The sequence below is a fragment of the Panulirus ornatus genome, chromosome 30 (assembly GCF_036320965.1).
Source record: "Panulirus ornatus isolate Po-2019 chromosome 30, ASM3632096v1, whole genome shotgun sequence".
Classification (NCBI taxonomy): domain Eukaryota; kingdom Metazoa; phylum Arthropoda; class Malacostraca; order Decapoda; family Palinuridae; genus Panulirus; species Panulirus ornatus.
In genome coordinates, this window is record NC_092253.1 from 6,241,714 (window position 1) to 6,260,000 (window position 18,287).

Genomic DNA, 18,287 nt, shown 5'->3' on the forward strand with positions numbered 1-18,287 from the left:
AATTATCGTCAAGGAAGCCCAAAAGGGAACTGATTATAGCTGTCTCAGAGGGACTTAGTTATAACTGTTGTAGGGAGAGGGTTGCTTAGGGGAGAGATAAGCACAGTCGATAGCTGGTCTAAAAAAGATATGTTATGGTTTTGTTGTAGTCGTCATATAAGGCGAGCCTTAATAATCTTGGGATCAGACGGGATTAACTATGGTCTTCAAAAGGGTTTTTAAGGGAGTTAAGAATGATCTTATGGGAATTTTAAAGCGTTTAAATATAAGGGGGCTACAAATAATCTCATGGGATTCCAAAGTGATTACTTTTGATTATAGGGAGGTTTCAGGATGATTGTAATTTTTAGGAGTTAGCATGGGATATTAATAATATTCTTTATGGGTTTGAATTGCTTACTATGATTTCCAAGAGGTTCAAAATGGGTTAATCATCATCTTTAAAGAGTTGAGAGAGGGAGGTGATTTACGTTCGATAGAGAATGGAAGAAAGTTAGATACGATCTCTGGGAGAGTAAAATGGGATAACTTTGACCTTTAGATCGTCAAGTATGAGTTAATTATGGTAATTAGAATGCTTAAAGACCATATTCGGTTTTATATCAGAGTATTCTAAAAGGGATAAGTATAATCTAGGTAGACAGTATAATGTGTAGAAATGGAAGGGAAATGATTACAAGTCATGAGGATCATAAGGGTCTATCTCTTCCTTAAAAATGGTTAAAAAGGATACGAAAAGGAACACCTATTGGGGAAAAAGAGGAGGGGGATAATTCTGTCATTTGACGAGAACAAAGAGGAGTAAAATAGTCCCTACATGGAAAATTATGTAGAGTTTAGGAAGTTTGTTGGCTTAAGCACAAAGACACTGACACGGGCAGACAGATAGACAGACAGACAGACAGACACACACACACACACACACACACACACACACACACACACACACACACCATTGCAAAACTCTCTCTCCGTACCGTACAAATAAATAATCACAAGCAAAGTAATTACAAACACACGCAAACGTACACAAAATATCATGAATCAAATGAACTGAGTGACGAAACTGGTGATATCAGAAACATACAACAGAGGTATCAAAAAGTTGATCGATTATAGAAAAGGATCAACAGATGAGGCTTCTATGAGTGTACAGCAACGCCTTACGAATACAATACCAATAGTTTAATTACAGACAGAGAAGTACCAGTACAGTATCAGTAGCTTAATTACAAACGGAGAATTACACTCACCCGTGATACAGTTGAAGCCGATGTCAGGTAGCTCTTCCATGTAGTAGTTATCCCTACATACACATACTGAGGTCTGGCTACAGTAACTGTATTCGTCCGCGGCCTCGCACTCGCTCGAGAAGTTGCATTTTGTGTTCAGCTTGGCCTCTGGGGTGGCGGAGAGGGAGAGGGAGGGGGAGGGAGGGAAGAAGAAAAACACGTCTGGTTAGTGGAACAGAAAGGCACATTGGGAAATAGGATATCAGATGACCATGGTACTTTGAAATAGGATATCGGATGAACATGGCACTTTGAAATAGGACATGAGATGTAGATAACTACCTAAAAAAAAAAGCCTAATATAATTACCTCAAAAAATGATAAGACATTATAACAAAAAATGATAGGATATTATAACAAAAAAATGATAAGACATTATAACAAAAAATGATAGGACATTATAACAAAAAATGATAGGACATTATAACAAAAAATGATAGGACATTATAACAAAAAATGATAGGACATTATAACAAAAAATGATAGGACATTATAACAACACGGTATTGTGGCTGTAGTGATTTTGGAAAATAAAAAAACTCAAGAAAAAGAAATTAGAAATAAACCACACTCTCAAAAACGAACAATGTCCAAAAGACACTGGAAAAAGAACATCTTAACAAGCTACCCTGAAAATAAAGGACCTTAGAAGAACACGACTTTGAGAACATTCAGTCTTAACATTCAGTCTTAACCATGTCACAGTGATCGCTACCAGCTAACTGGTCGTAATGAACGCACGAAAAGATAGGGGGAAAAAAATATATATTTGCTGGTGATGTGGACGAACAGAGTATCACTGATTTCGATCTTTGGCCAAGACTTTATATATATATATATATATATATATATATATATATATATATATATATATATAGAGAGAGAGAGAGAGAGAGAGAGAGAGAGAGAGAGAGAGAGAGAGAGAGAGAGAGAGTTACACTGCAGAGTCACATAGATAACACAGACCACACAGACTCAAGGCCCAAAGCGAAGTGGTGTGGTTCTCAAACACTACAGAAGAAAGATGTAATCTCCTTACAACAATACAAGAAAAAAGAATAGGAAAGCAAAAAATAAAAAGCTCTCTCTCGTAAAGAAAAGAAAGTTGGGTAAAGTTAAATGGGTGAAAATGTTAAACGAGAGAGGAAGGAAATATAAGAGGATGCAAAAGACACGACTCTTTTTAACAACAATCATGATTCTATCTTTTTTTTTCCTTATTCTTCTTTTCGTCTCTGCCTCCTTCAAAATGCTGATCCTGTCGCTTCCTCTCACCCTCTCGCCTTCCTCCAGCTTCCTAAAAGCTTTTCTCACGGAGGGGGAGTTTCCTCAGCTCGTAAAGTTTGCTATTATGCTTTTACCTTCCAGTTTCTATATTTCTATATCATCTGTCGATTTAGTTTCAACCCTAACTTCACACTAGATCCTATATATTTTTTTCGACTCCTCTCTAACTTTATCCTAAATTCTATCTTTTTTTTCTAAGTCTCTTAGCTCTGTTTTAATGCTGGGTACACTTGTTTAACCATAGCTATATATATATATATATATATATATATATATATATATATATATATATATATATATATATATATATATATGTGTGTGTGTGTGTGTGTGTGTGTGTGCAACAATATGTAAGATTATCTTAATTCGATAATAAGCCAAGAAAGATAACTGTGGAAAAAGAAAGAAAGCTAATTCATTGCACTTCATCCCAAGTCCCTTGAGATATCGTCTTATAATCTTTTGTTCAAGCGGAGGTATTCATCTCTCCCAGCACACATTCTTGGGATTAGATTCATCCGGATTATCTACGAGGGAACCCCCCCTGGAGAGAGAGAGAGAGAGAGAGAGAGAGAGAGAGAGAGAGAGAGAGAGAGAGAGAGAGAGTCCGCTGGAATAAATTATGTCCCGAGAAGTGAGTTATACGACCTGCCATGAGAACTTTCCATTACATCAGCGGGAAAAGTTTTGTTCCTTCTCTCTTGCCGGGTCTTCACTTCGCGCACCCAGGGAGACGAGGGTCAAGTTGGTGGTGGGGGTACGATTAAGAAGGGCGTTGCTAGCTGGGCTATACCTAGACGAAGGTCACTGTCCTGTGCAGCTGGTTGGCGTTACAAAGTCACCGTTATCCTCAGAGCTATGTCACTGTATGGGACCATGTCACTGTAGACGTTACTGGTGTTTCTTCCTTAAACATTACATGGGAGAGACAGATAACAGAGGACCTGATGATCAATAAAGAGGTTATCTATTTGGAGAAAATTGGGTAGTTCCTTGTTATCCTAAAGCATGTAGATGAAGACAAAATAAAGCATCGAGTTTCCCTATTGGTCTTCCCTCTAACTGTAAAATGTCAATGAGACACAGAGAGTCGTAACTTTACGATTACGTTCTGCATCATATATATATTATGGTTCTCAACCACAAGCGAAGGATGCTGACTTAACTCACATATACACGGCAGACCGTTTGTGTCTCTTGTTGGTGTGTTTGATGGATACGATGCCCTTAAAGTTAGGATCTATTGGTACGATCCTTAGCCTTTAACGTAAGATATTCCAAGAAATATATATATATATATATATATATATATATATATATATATATATATATATATATATATATATATCTAACGTTGCACGATTACTCGCACTGTAAGTTGTCAAACGTTTTCTTGGAAATGGAGAAACGGGATCCTAACGGTTTTACATGACTCTGGCTTCTTTCTTTCTTAAGGACATTTTTCGCTTCGAACTCGTGGTTTCTTGGAATGCAAAAGGTAGGAAAGACACTTGCTCATAAGGAGGCTTCCGAATATGTGGAATATAGTGATATGGTTTCTTCCGGTAAAAGTCCCAGTGAAAGTTATCTTGTTGGCAATGATTCACATGACAACAGAGCCAGTGAACACAAGAATATATATCCAAGGAGATGGGTTGTAGTCGAGAGAGCTCCAGTAAGAAGAATTTCACTGACAAGAGAGTTCCAATTAAGGAGTCCCAGTGAGAGGAGATCCAATCAAGAGATTTCCAGCGAAAAGACCTGTAATGAAGAGGATTTCAGTGAGAAGTAATCCATAAGGAATACGAATCCTCTTGCTTAAGCAAATTCCCATACTTAAGCAAAAATCCAAGTAACCAATATCAATTTCTTGGGGTTTATTCTCCAATGTATACGTTCTAATGACCTTTAAAACCTTAATTATATTGTCCAGATATACGTTATACGCCTCTGTTATGATACGCATACTGTATGTTTTCGAGATCGATAAGGAAATGACGGAATGATATAAACGAATGGAGATTACACCGTTACTTATATGCCCAAGAAAATATTTGATAATTACACTTCCCAAGTTTCAAAGGCATTCACAAACGCATGCGAGCATATATATATGACACTCACTCACTAGTTTCTCTCTCTCTCTGTCTCTCTCTTTATATATATATATATATATATATATATATATATATATATATATATATATATATATATATATATATGTTTCGAAGTTTCATAAAGGATGACTTTGTACAGCCCTGGAAAAAAAATCCTTGATTAAAGAGTCTGGACGAGAAGTCTTTATCTCCGCTTTGATCTTGAGCGTCCAGGGTCTGGGCGGTAATGGAGCAAAGCAGATGGAGAGGCACCACCACCGCTACTCCTGCTGCCTCAAGCACCAACGTCACCCTGAGGGGATATGAGCTCCTCCTTCAGGAGGTCTTCCCCCATGCCATCCATCCACCCACGCCTCTCCAGAAGAACCTCCTTCCTCTTTCTCTTCAATTTTTTTATCCCAAAAACCTCGTATGAGAGTTTTCCTCAATCTTTTTTCCTTCTTATTTTTACATATTTCTTACTTTGTAAGAAATATGTTGATTTATCTTGCTCAATCCTTTTGCTTTTTCTTGCTATACTCCTCCTTCCTCCAGCCCTCCTGGTCTATTTCTAGATCTCTTTCTTTTCACCTTCAGGCTTCACAATTTTTTTTCTTCCCTCCTCCGGTGTTTTCCCAGATCTCAACGCCTCGGGTTCATTTCTAAGGCCTCTCTCTCTCTTGCCTCTTATCTTTTCCTTTGTCCTTCACGAACGCATTCCTTCGTCCATCTCACTCTCAACCCCCCTGAACCCACCTTGTCTTCGCTTTCTCTTCCTCACCTCCAGCTCTCCTTCTCCCTCTTCTCTGTACACACTCCCTCCCTCCGTAATGAGGCAAGCAGGAGAGCCTGACAAAGTGGTTAAGGAGAGTAGCTTCGGCAAGAGTGGAAGAGGAGTCTTGGAAAAGTGCAACGGAGAAGGGGAAGAGGGTTGATAAAAGAGAGAGAGAGAGAGAGAGAGAGAGAGAGAGAGAGAGAGAGAGAGAGAGAGAGAGAGAGAGAGAGAGAGAGAAGGAGTGAGAGGCAGTTTAATGAAAGGTGTTAAAAGCTCACAGAGCAGGCCTCCTCATTAGACTTCACTCCCTGAAAGTTCCTGATTAAAGTGTTGTTGTAGAGGCCAGCTGATGAAGAAGTTACCCAATGAAGCCGTTTTCTTAAAAGAAAGCTTCTTACCGTAGGTATATGATCACTGTAGCCCTGAACTTCGACAATACATGGGACTCGTTTTACCTTACAAATACAGTGACCTCAATCATCTAAAAGCCATGATAATGTGGGTAATTGATGGCCTTTTTTTCTAACCATCTTCCACACACATACACTTATTGCTATAACCACTTATTGCCACTTAGCGCTATTTACACTGCCACAATAGGTACCACTACACTTCACCAGCAAACTAGCACTAGCACCATTACAACCACCACAGACGAACAAAATACGATGGATGGGACTAATCATCTTCTATAGCAAACGTTGCTGCTACTCTTCTGTTGCTACTTCCGTTGCGAATGCCGTTTGCTCATGAAGGTACAGCTATTACCGTTGCTACTGCTCTTGGTGCTACTACCGTTGCCACTACTCCTCATACTGCCACTGATGCAGCTGCTGTTACCCCTTCTGCTGCTGCTTTTTTCTTTTTTTTTTACTACGCTGTTACTGCTGTTACAACTGCTGTTTTTGTTTTTCCTAACGTTGTATCTGTTGAAGCTACCGTTGCTGCAGTTTCTACAACCATTGCTACGGCTGCTACAACTGGTGCTGTTGTTGTAACTACCGTTGATACTGTTTCTATTACCGTTGCTACTTTTGGCATCACTGTTATTTCTCCTACACTAATAATAATACTTTTGCTGTTACTACTGCTTATACTACTATTACTATCACCATTATTTCTATCACTACTACTATTACTATATAATTACTTCTACTGCTAATGCTATCACTACAGCTACCACTACTACTTCTACTACTACTACAATTACTATCTCAACTCTACTGTAATTAATACTGATACCTTTTCACCCTGTAAAAACTTCATTACGAAAAATTATTGTAACCTGTACCATACATCAGTATGAACCATCTCAAGTCCTCAATTACCTTACTAATCCTCAATAAATTTCCAAAATCCCCAACCTGTGCAGAACGAGGCGTCCAGATCCCCTACGTAACTCCCTACAATATTTCTATTAAAAGGGCTGGCAGGAGGGGTAATCTATTAAATACAAGATGAGTATATGTCTCATTTACTGAGGTGTAATGTGAGTGAGTGAGTGAGTGAGTGAGTGAGTGTGTGAGTGTGTGTGTGTGTGTGTGTGTGTGTGTGTGTGTGTGTGTGTGTGTGTGTGTGGAAAAAAAATGCTATCTTTTCGATGCCCGGACAGCTTTCAAGGCCCTACCACAAACAGTAGCAGGGAAAGGACGGGTCCCCTTCAGAAAGAGGAGTTCTTGGACGAAGGTGAATCCCTCTCATCCACTGACGTTCATATACTCTTACACCATAAACATCAGCACCTGTATCAACATCATCACCATCATAAACATCGCCACCCCGTAAGGGTATTGTTATCCTAAACATTCTCTCTCTCTCTCTCTCTCTCTCTCTCTCTCTCTCTCTCTCTCTCTCTCTCTCTCTCTCTCTCTCTCTCTCTCTCTCTCACATCACTACAACCGCAATAACAACGTTCGTTACCAGCCAAAAAAAAAAGGTCGAGAGCCATTTAAATCAACCCCGTTCGTCTGTAGGCGACTCCCACGCCATCACCACATTCATCAGTTACAGCCACTACAACCACAACCACCACAGCCACACACAACCACACGGCAAGCGCAACCACCGCTACCACAAAACACTTCGACCACAACCACCACAACGAACACCAGAGGTCACTGGGTTATCCGTAACTATATAAAACCAGTCCAATGCAGACCATACCAAACTTTTTCTTTTGTTTCAACGAAAACAAACACAAACTAAAAAAAAAAAAAAAAGTTGGACACCGGCTGATTCTAAACAAGACACAAGGAATTTCTCGCAACACTGACTTCATGGAAACCCATCCCACCTCTCCAACTCCCAAACCCCTTTCCAGCAGGCCAGTGCCCCCCCACACCCCTTTTCAGCGCGGAAGTAACGCTAGACAGATTTTTGTCAGTAGGGCGACATGTTGAGGCAAACGCTCCGTGGCAAATACATGCACAGAAACATTCACGTTTATTGGGAAAAAAAATACCCAATAGACCTGTGTGGTGTCGTTCCTCAACGTTTTAAGCCGGGGTTCTCTCTCAGTCTTCTCTCTCCTCTTCCTTCGCCTTCTTTCTCTCCTCCTCCTCTTCCCTTCCTTTCCATCCTCTTCCTCCTCCTCCTTTGCCTCCTTTCCCTCCTCCTCCTCTTCCTTTGCCTCCTTCTTGTGCCACGGACAGACGGGGGGAGGGTGTGTGAAACCGATGTGATCTGTGACCTTTCTTTTCTTCTAATGATGATTACGACGAGTGTACACGATGATTGCTGATTCTAATCTATCTCGAGCGGAGTGAGACCATGTTATTGGTGACGTATGAAGAAGAGTGTGATCAAAAAGGTTCGAATTCCAATGTTTGAGAAAGGATCATTTTCATTTTTCATGGATCGTTGATTAACAATAGATTATCATTTTGTACAATCTCTCTCATGTTAATTAGTTTTCCATAATCTTGAACATCGTATATATATATATATTCCTCTTTCCCGTCACATGTATCTCCTTGCCTTCACATGTGTCCACTTTAAACATATGTTCCTCCCTACATACATATTTCACTTGATACATACGCCTCTTCTACACATGGGTCTCATTCTACACATACACACTCCCCTCCATCATTCCTGACTCTTCTCATCCCCCCACCCCCACTCCATAACCCCTACCACCCCATTCCTACTACACATGCACCCAAACCAACTACTACACATACACACTAGTCTTCCACCACATATACACTCCATCTCACCGCTACGCAAGCATACTCTCGCCTACCACACCATGCCCTCCACACACACACACACTAATCCACTACTCCACACATGCACTCTAGCCCCCTACCCAACACATACCGTCTAGACATATCAAGATACGATATCGCTGGCCTGTTGCCAACTGTGTATGAATCATTGATAAGCCATGTCAGTTATCGTGTTGGAAGTACACCCACTGCGATTGGGAGCAACCACGTACCAAACATATACTTATCTAACACCCGTGCATCTATCACCCACGTATTAAACACCCATGTATCCATTACAGAGGCAAGAGCGGCATCTGATAAATGGGAAAATGAGGAAATAAAGAAGGCGAAACAGTAGAAAGGGGCGGCAGGGTTTAGGGAGGCAGAATGTGGACACAGGAAATAATGAGTCACTGGGAGACGAATGGGAGACGGGAGACAGTGAGTGACAAGGCAGTGAGTGACTGGGGGAACTCAGACATGCCGACGGCGGGTTCGGCCTCTGGTGCCAGACGACTACCTAGACAGTCTCTCTCTCTCTCTCTCTCTCTCTCTCTCTCTCTCTCTCTCTTAGAAAAAAATAAAGAATGTAAAAACTGGACCCATAACTCGAAACCTACAATCTGACTCGTCCTCACCCGGCGAAGCTCGACTGGACAGTATTGACAAGGAAATGAGCACCACCCACCCACTCACTTACCTCAGGTGTGCACTGCACCCACCCACCGCTTGATATAGTCTCGTAGGTTCACCGTGGGTTCGGCTGGTTTGTACAAGAACATATTTGACCGTCTAGGTTTCCAGGAGAGATGCCGCAACCTCAGTCTTCAAAAGAGAAAGGTTCTGGTGATGCAACCAGATGCATAGAGATACGTCAGAGGGAGTTTTATAGCCTCCATCTGTGGCTTTCCTTTAGGAGGGAGTTCTAAAGTCTCCATCTGTGGCTTTCCTTTCGGAGGGAATTTTTAAGCCTCCATTTGTGGCTTTCCTTTAGGAGGGAGTTCTAAAGTCTCCATCTGTGGCTTTCCTTTAGAAGGGAGTTCTAAAGCTTCCATCTGTAGGTTTCCATTAGGAGGGAGCTCTAAAGCCTCCATCTGTGGCTTTCCTTTAGGAGGGAGCTCTAAAACCTCCATCTGTGGCTTTCCTTAAGGAGGGGTCCTACAGTCTCCATCTGTGGCTTTCCTTAAGGAGTTCTAAAGCCTCCATCTGTGGCTTTCCTTTAGGAGGGAGTTCTAAAGTCTCCACCTGTGGCTTTCCTCAAAGTCTTAAGACCATCTCTTGTTTTCCTAAAGGTGATTTACGAACAATATATAAAATTTCTCCTTTTTTTGCATTCTGGTTCTAAATTTGTAACGTCATTGGAGCTCTGTATTTAAGGGTTTTCGTGGTTACATTTTCATTTTGTAATCATGTTACAAAGCTTTTGGTGGTATGAATTAACAACACTGCAGTGGTTTAGCTGCAGCACCCACGTAAAAAAGGGTACTGGAGTTATAAATGATGACGATAACAGAATTAATGATAATAAAATTAGCGTGTGTGTGTGTGCGTTTCTCTAGTTGTCTATAGTTCTTAACATAGGCTGGGTAGGATTTGTAGTTGAAAATTCTTTATTTCTATCTCAGCATTTTTCATTTTCTCTCTCTTCTGTCTCCCCATCAAGTAAAGCCTACTGAACTCAGCATGTAAAGGACATATTTCGTCAAATGATCCTTGCAATCTGTAACAAAAGCTTATCAAAGCGAGTGAAATCTGGTTCTCGAAGAAATAAAGGAAAGAAGACAGACGTTCCTTAGCAAAATGTGTCGAGGGGAAATCTTCGAATGAGGGACACAACAACCTCATCCATCAAGATAAGAGATACGGAAACCCCTCCACCACCACCCCTTGCTGTCCAGACCTCCTCTGATCCAGTAATATTCCAGACACCCAGTCTGCCCGCTCGTAAAAAATTACAAAACCGTGGCTTTTACGAGCGTTCGCACGTAAAAGCTGGCTGGCAACTTACCTCGTACGGGGGCTACTCGTCCATCTTGGCTCCTTTTTTTTTTTTCTTTTTTTACGAGCACGTCTTATGCAGCTCAACAGCTCTGAAGAAGCTGTTCGTATCAGACACCAGGGCTCAACTCGGATCGTCTTCTGCAGCTTCGAGGCTTAAAGATACGTACGTATTTTCCAAGGTGTAATAATACCAATGTGGACCCTCTCTCTCTCTCTCATGATCTTACACAAGGGAATCTTCATGTTCGTTTCTGAATTTACATTGTTCCCTTTCTACACCTTCCTCTGTGTATCTATTCGCGTTCGTATCTGAATTTATAATTTCCTTTTCTATACCTCTGTGTACCTATTCATGTTCGTATCTGAGTTTATAATTTCCTTTTCTATACCTCTCTCTGTGTATCTATTCACGTTCGTATCTGAATTTATAATTTCCTTTTCTATACCTCTCTCTGTGTATCTATTCACGTTCGTATCTGAATCTATAATTTCCTTTTCTATACCTTCCTCTGTGTCTCTATCAGGGTCTGTAAATTCCTCAACCTCCAAAAGCAAGGGTATGACCAACAAAGTGGAATGGTTTTCCAACTATGATTCAATTTCATTCATATTTCTGGTTCCCTTCCAAACAAGTTGGAAAAAATCGTTTTTTCTTTTCTAGTTTCAGTTGTTGCTCCTAGAATTTTTATGTCGAATTAAATTTCATATGATTCTTAATCGCATAAAATGTATTTCTTCCAAATTTTCTTCCCTATTTACCTGTTTCCACACGAACCTAATCTGTTCTTTTTGCTAACAATTTACTTACCTATTTCTCCTTGTTACCAGTTTACTTACCAACTTTTCCTTGTTACCACTTCACATATCTATTTTTCCTTGTTACCAATTTACTTTCTATTTTGCCTTGTTACTAATTTACTGATCTATTTTTCCTTCTTACCAATTTACTTATCTATTTTTCCTTGCTACCAATTTACTTAAATAATTTCCTTGTTACCAATTCACCTACCTTTTTTTCTGTGTCTAACTACCGACATTTTTCTAAAAACCAAGGCCAAGTATTTTTCAAAATGATCTTTGCATTCCAACATCATTGAGAAAATGAAAAACTATTTTTCTAAAAAAAGAAAAAAGATACAAGAAAATAATAGAAAATGTGTTTCTCTTAAAGCACACCAATTACATTTCTCTTTCCCTACTTTACAATCAAAACCCGAGAGAGCAGCAGCAGCAAAAACAGTGTCTAACAAAGGCCAGGAAGAAAGAGTTCGAACAACAATAGGGTTTTTCGCTCCTCGTATTAAACCTTGCAAGATTGACACGTCGTGTGCGATACCGCGAACTGACCTCGACCTGGGCACAAACCTAAGGGCCACCACGTTCTTAATACAGGCTCTCGGACAAAGTGGGTGTACTATAGTGCTGCTGTTGGCCTTAAGAAAAGAGAATCATGCTACCATTTCTCTTACATCCTCGAAAGTAACCGACTGTTTGAATAGCCCAACCACTTCAAAATCTGTTTACATACTGCAAATAACTATATACTTGTCTACCTCATTTACATATTCATGATCCTTTCTCAGATACCCACCAAAGGATCACGGTGGGTTACCATTATGTGGATACAAAACTGTCACTGAGAATGAGAGTCAAAAAGAAATGGTCCATTTATTCCCAGCTTGAGAAATGGTGTGTGTGTGTGTGTGTGTGTGTGTGTGTGTGTGTGTGTGTGTGTGTGTGTGTGTGCTGGGTCAGTGACTTTGGTCTCCTTTGTCATCACCCGGTGTGTCAGCCAAGTCAGCCAATGTGTCTGTTTTGCAGCTGGATTGTCTCTGTGGCTTACATGGCATCTAACGTTCTTCGGCTGAGCGAGAAAAATGTGTTATCTTACCTGCTCCCTCACCGACGAGGGAGGGAGGTACTTGCTTGTCTGGCGCAGCGAGCCAAAACTTCAGTGGCTGTCAAGCACTTCTCCTCGTAGACCCTAGACACGCGCTGTCTTTATGCAGAATCACGTCTTACGAACTCGTAGGTAGTTAGGTCCTCTCTCTCTCTCTCTCTCTCTCTCTCTCTCTCTCTCTCTCTCTCTCTCTTCTCTCTCATACCTAACCGAATCTATAACTGACAAATGATCAAGACGGGTGATGACAGCGCACGCTGAAAAAAAAGAAAAAAAAATCTAGGTCAATTTCCCAGTCTCTTTCGCTTCTCCCTGTCAGATATCCAACCGAGCTGATCATTAGTCACTGAGAAAAAAAAGCTGTGAAACATGGCCCTAAAAACTGAAAAAAATTGAAAGAGGCCTGTGATCATCCCTGACAGCATTTAAGCCCTATGGATTACTTGAATGACGAACACTAAATCATCAAGCCATCAAATGAAAAAAATAAATCAAAGCTGCAGCTATCATCATCAGTTTTGCCCTCCTCACAGCTTATCTAAACATCCGAATCATACAACACACGTAGGTAATGTGAGCCGTCTACTCCGAAATAGAATATTAAGAAACCGTAACCCCCAGACATGAACGAGCTATCCTTTCTCTTCTTCTTCCTCCTGGACACCACCCGTTATTCCAGAAATCACAGACACTGATTGCTTCAGCACAGCACAAGACTCATCATGCTCATATAACAACTTCCACAATGCCGAAATTGCACAAACTGTCTTATCCTGACCTCACACACACACACACACACAACCTGAGGTCTTACTGGTGGCCGTGGCCGGCTCCCTGAGCGCAGCAGGAGCGCCAAGAAGCCCCTCCTGAAGTAGAAAGGTATTCTTATATGATTACGTAAGTGCAGTTACGATGCCAAGTTTCATCAAAGAATTTCCAGAATTCTATCAAATATCAAGACATTAAATTTCGACTTGTATTCCTCTGAAATGGGAGTTAAAAAGTCGTCACTATTTCGTAGGATTCAGAGGTGAAACTTTTAGACAAGCTAAATTCCCCCTTTTTTCTTCAGAGTTGAGAGAAAATATGTTCCAAGGGTTTCAATACGACATCTGATATTACCCACCCTCCCTATCTCTCCCCCACCCCACCAAACCAGTCTTCCGTTACGAGTGGGTGTCTCTCATCTCATTGTCTCTCCACATCTGGTATATCCCGAGAAGTCTCCTGAGAGATGCCTAAAGCAGAGGATGCTATCTCAGTTGTCCCATGTCGAGGGAGGAGGGGTGCGTCGGACATGGTCTGGGTCTGTCAGGCAGGAGCAGATGTGTAGGTACGAATAACTCGGCTCTCTCTCTCTCTCTCTCTATCTATCTCTCTCTTACACACATTTATCCATCCATCTACCTTCCTACTTACTTATCTATCTAGCTATCTAGATATCAGTTTTTCGGTCTGTGTTTCTGCGTGTTTGTCTGTCTATCTATCTATATTCTAACTACATATCTCCTTTTAGTTATGTTTATTTCATTTTCAGTTTTATTTTTCTCTAAATGGTGATATATCTATCTGTCCATTCTGATTATTTGAAGTCGTTCTAATCACGTCAAAAATATCACAATCATTTATGCCTGTATCAAAAGAGCCACATTTTGAGGAAAGTGTATACCACATTGATTAATACTACAAGTCTCCTTCCTTTTACTTCAAATTAATTGCCTTACGATAAGACTATATGATATTCAACCCATCTCTCTTCCCTCGTCTTTGTCTGTAATATAACCCCTCTAATCAATTAGGAATTTAGGCGTAACTTAGAGAGTTTTAGCTTGGAGCTTAAAATACCTGTGCAAACCCAAACAAACTAGAATTTGAAACCTTAGAATAAAAAAAAAATGCAGTCGTAAAAATTGGTCTTAGGAACCTTATGGCTAATTAGAAATACTCATCCAAACCGAAAACAGTTCAACAATTTTGCTGTAGCCTGTCGACCTTCATCACTCATGTTAACTCGTCTGTTTAGAAAAGTTGCCCGTGTCATCCCTGACATCGTTAGAATTCCTGTAACCCTTCAAGACTGAAGTGGATCACGCTATCGGAGTGGCCGACAGCCATGCTCACGGCCTTATCGCGATGGACATAAGATGATATTGCAGATCGCACAGACCTTTTTTTCTCTCGCTAGGGAAATGCCTCCAGGAGTCAAGTGACCATTAGTTTACCCAAGCGAAGGTGGAGCCAGCTTTTCACCGCAGGCATCGTCCGACAAATGGGGACAAGATCGACTGACTCCGGGTTCGAGATATATCCTGTTGTGGCCTTTACTGCTCTCTCTCTCTCTTAGTTTCTCCACTCATTCTTATATCTTTCAGCCTTAGATATATTCAGATTCTTTCATTCTTAACCATTTCGTCCCCTCCCCCCCCTTTTTTTTAATATCATTTCTACTTTTCTATTCTCCTTCGTAATATATCCTTGTGTCTGTGATTCAGAGTATTCTTTGCTCTTTTCTCCTCCATCTATCTTTTTCATCCTCCTTCCATCTCTAAAAACTTCTTCCCTCCTCCATCTCTACTACTTCCTTCCTCCATCTATCCTCCAGCTCATCTCTCCTCTTCCTTCCTCTCATCTCTCCTCCTCCTTCCTCTATCTCTCGTCTTCCTTCTTGGGCTCCTTCTGAGAGGTCCTAAAGAGGAACTTCGCCATGATTCAATAGAGGGAGGATCTCCTTTCATGTCTCTCTCTCCTCCTCCAAAATAGGTCGGTACGTCGGTCGAAGACTCGGGTCGACCTGCCTTCTCTAAGTTGAATATATATATATATATATATATATATATATATATATATATATATATATATATATATATATATATATATATATATATATCCACGGGGAAAATGAAACACAATAAGTTCCCAAGTGCACTTTCGTGTAATAATCACATCATCAGGGGAGACACAAGAGAGAAATATAAGTCAGTTGATATACATCGAAGAGACGATGCTAGGACGCCATTTGGTAAACATGTTTACCAATGGCAAAGTATAATATATATATATATATATATATATATATATATATATATATATATATATATATATATATATATGTAGGTGTGTGTGTGTGTGTGTGTAAAACTCCGTAAAGTCGGTGGAAAGATTGGCTTAAAATTTCCCATAACCATATCATCAACTGCCAGTTTACTGAAAAGAATGGAAGCAGTTTTGTCCTGGAATGGAAAATGCCAGGCTGAGGAACGAGGCTGGATCCCTCCTCACTTAAACTGCGAAGGAACACTTCCACTTACATGAGCTTTTGAATTATCCTCATTCGTTCCTCCTCTGGGGTAAAGGAAAGCGTTTTGTCTCAAAGTCCAGCATGCAGGGAGGAGGAAGATGCGTGGGTATACACCCTCGATCACTCTTCTTCTTCTTTCATGAAGATGATTCATCTCAAGCGAGACCGCGAATTATTCTTAGTCTATCTTCCGGTGAAGTTAAGTGGGTAGAGATTCGTCTTACAGCTTCCCCTTCCTTACATTTTATCTTGATTTCATTCTCCGTCAGAGGGAGTATATTTCACCTTCACTGGGAGTATAAAGGAAGGGGCAAAGAACCGTCAATCAATTGCTCTTCCTCGATGGGGGAAAAAGAGGATTATTTTCTCACACAAACATTTACGAGTTATTTTCGAGAGATCTGTTCCCGTGTGCCTGTTGCGCTGGCAATCCCTCGACAGAAAATGTGGAAAGTTAATTTGCAATTTGCAAAATCTTTGTCGTGCAGAATAATCCCATTTTACCATTTCGCCTACATGGACAGGCAATATGGAGACACACATCCATATACCGGGCCTCTGTGGTGTCGGTGTTAGCGTTGCTGACTATGAATCAACCCGGGGTCAGACCCGCATGCGTTCGAATCTTGAGTGTGGCAGTCGACCTACACCCAACTCAGGTGTTCATCTTCCCCTAGTTTAGGCTTGTCAACCATAGTATCAGCGGGGTACATCACTCCATCCCCTTGGGTTTGGTAAGGATATCTACCAATCTATCAGTCTGTCTATCTCTTTATCTATCTATCTATCTATCTATCAATCTATCAATCTATTTCTCGAATTACCCATTCTTCTACACACACATACACACATGTGTGTGTGTGTGTGTGTGTGTGTGTGTGTGTATATATATATATATATATATATATATATATATATATATATATATATATACAAACCAAGTAACTTTTTTCCTGCTGAAAAATTTCATATTGCAGATGAACACGTATAACAATGTACGAAGAGGAGTTAATTAAAATCCCTAGAGGGAAACATGGAACCAAAAACAATTTTTGTTGCGCTCTGGTTTCCCACTCTCGAAAATTGTTGCGTACCTAGATAATCTCTCAAAATGGCAGCTTTTTCTCTCTACAGCAACACAAACTACTGACTGTTGATTTCGCTTTTCCCCCCACAGGTTGATGAAATGCCTCATAACGCCTCATAACAAGAGTATCTCTCTCACATCTCATAAGTGTGCTTAACCCTCCTCATGTCTCATAACAAGGGTAAATGTATATCCTTCTTAAGCAAGGTGATTAAAACTCACATTCGTCTCCTACTCACAAAGAAGCAGAGGCATCAAGGCACAAGAATCACCTTCCTCATCATTATACTTTCCACTCGACTTGCCACTAATCATTTTCCCCTCTCATCCTTCTCATTCACTTTCAGTATCTTCAGGTCTTCTTTCACTCCTCTACTTCCTTTCCTTACTTTCTTACTTTATACCTTACCCTCCTCCTATACCTCTTCTTCCTCCTCCTCCTCCTCCTCTTCCTCCTCCTGCTCTTTTTCCTCCTCCTCCTCCTCCTTCACGTATATACAAATCAACAAGTGCCATATTTCAAGTCATTTAGAAAAAGAACGAAATGTGACGTGCGCTGCTCTCTTGCCACGCACAGAAACTACAGTACAGTAGCCCCGACGCCAGAACTGTGAACATATCTATTCCCATACGAATGTCGCCAAGAAAACAGCCACCAACAGGACAGGTCGTAGATATTCAATAAGCCAAGCAGACATTCAGTATAAGGAAGAGACTTGATGAATACTTACCACAGAGACTGTCGAATACTCTGTATTTTTTGGGGGGAAGAGGTATCAGAAGTCTCTTTTAACCTCGAATCGCCATTGAGAAATGACAAATGAATGTATAATGATTATAGGAAAGCTTGTGGACAAGGGACAGAGCACTTATAATTTGGAGTGACCGTAATATAGCTGTATATCCTTATCAAGTACAAGCACATAGCTACACATCACAAACCACAAATTTACGTAACAAATTAATGACGAATAAGGGACGAATAATTCATCAAGATCATACAGAATAAATAAGCAAGTAGGGCGTAGAAACGAGTCAATATTCACAGTGAAACAGTACCTTCGGAGGCAATAAATTATGTACAGACATGAATAACTAACCAGCAATCACAATGAATGATCTATACCGACAGGAAAGCGGGCCAAGGAGCGACAGATTCATGTGAAATATACAGACAGTAAACCAAGTATCTATGTATAGGCCCACCTAAGCATGTCGGTCGACAGGGGGAATTTATTATTAGCGTTAACACTCTTTTTGTTGGGCGTTCTATGGGAAATGGTCACCCCATACAGGAAATAACAATGTGCGTGTGTGTGTGTGTGGAGAGAGAGAGAGA

At 40.6% G+C, this 18,287-nt stretch overlaps 1 protein-coding gene across 4 annotated transcripts in view; it reads right to left on the bottom strand.

The window, feature by feature from the left end:
• Positions 1-18,287, bottom strand: part of jus (julius seizure) — a 264,530-nt gene that overhangs the window by 24,485 nt on the left and 221,758 nt on the right. For all 4 annotated transcript variants that reach the window (XM_071679660.1, XM_071679659.1, XM_071679658.1 and 1 more), the window contains exon 4: positions 1,254-1,400. In XM_071679660.1, coding sequence (XP_071535761.1) covers positions 1,254-1,400 — 147 coding nt within the window. The remainder of the gene's footprint in view (positions 1-1,253; positions 1,401-18,287) is intronic.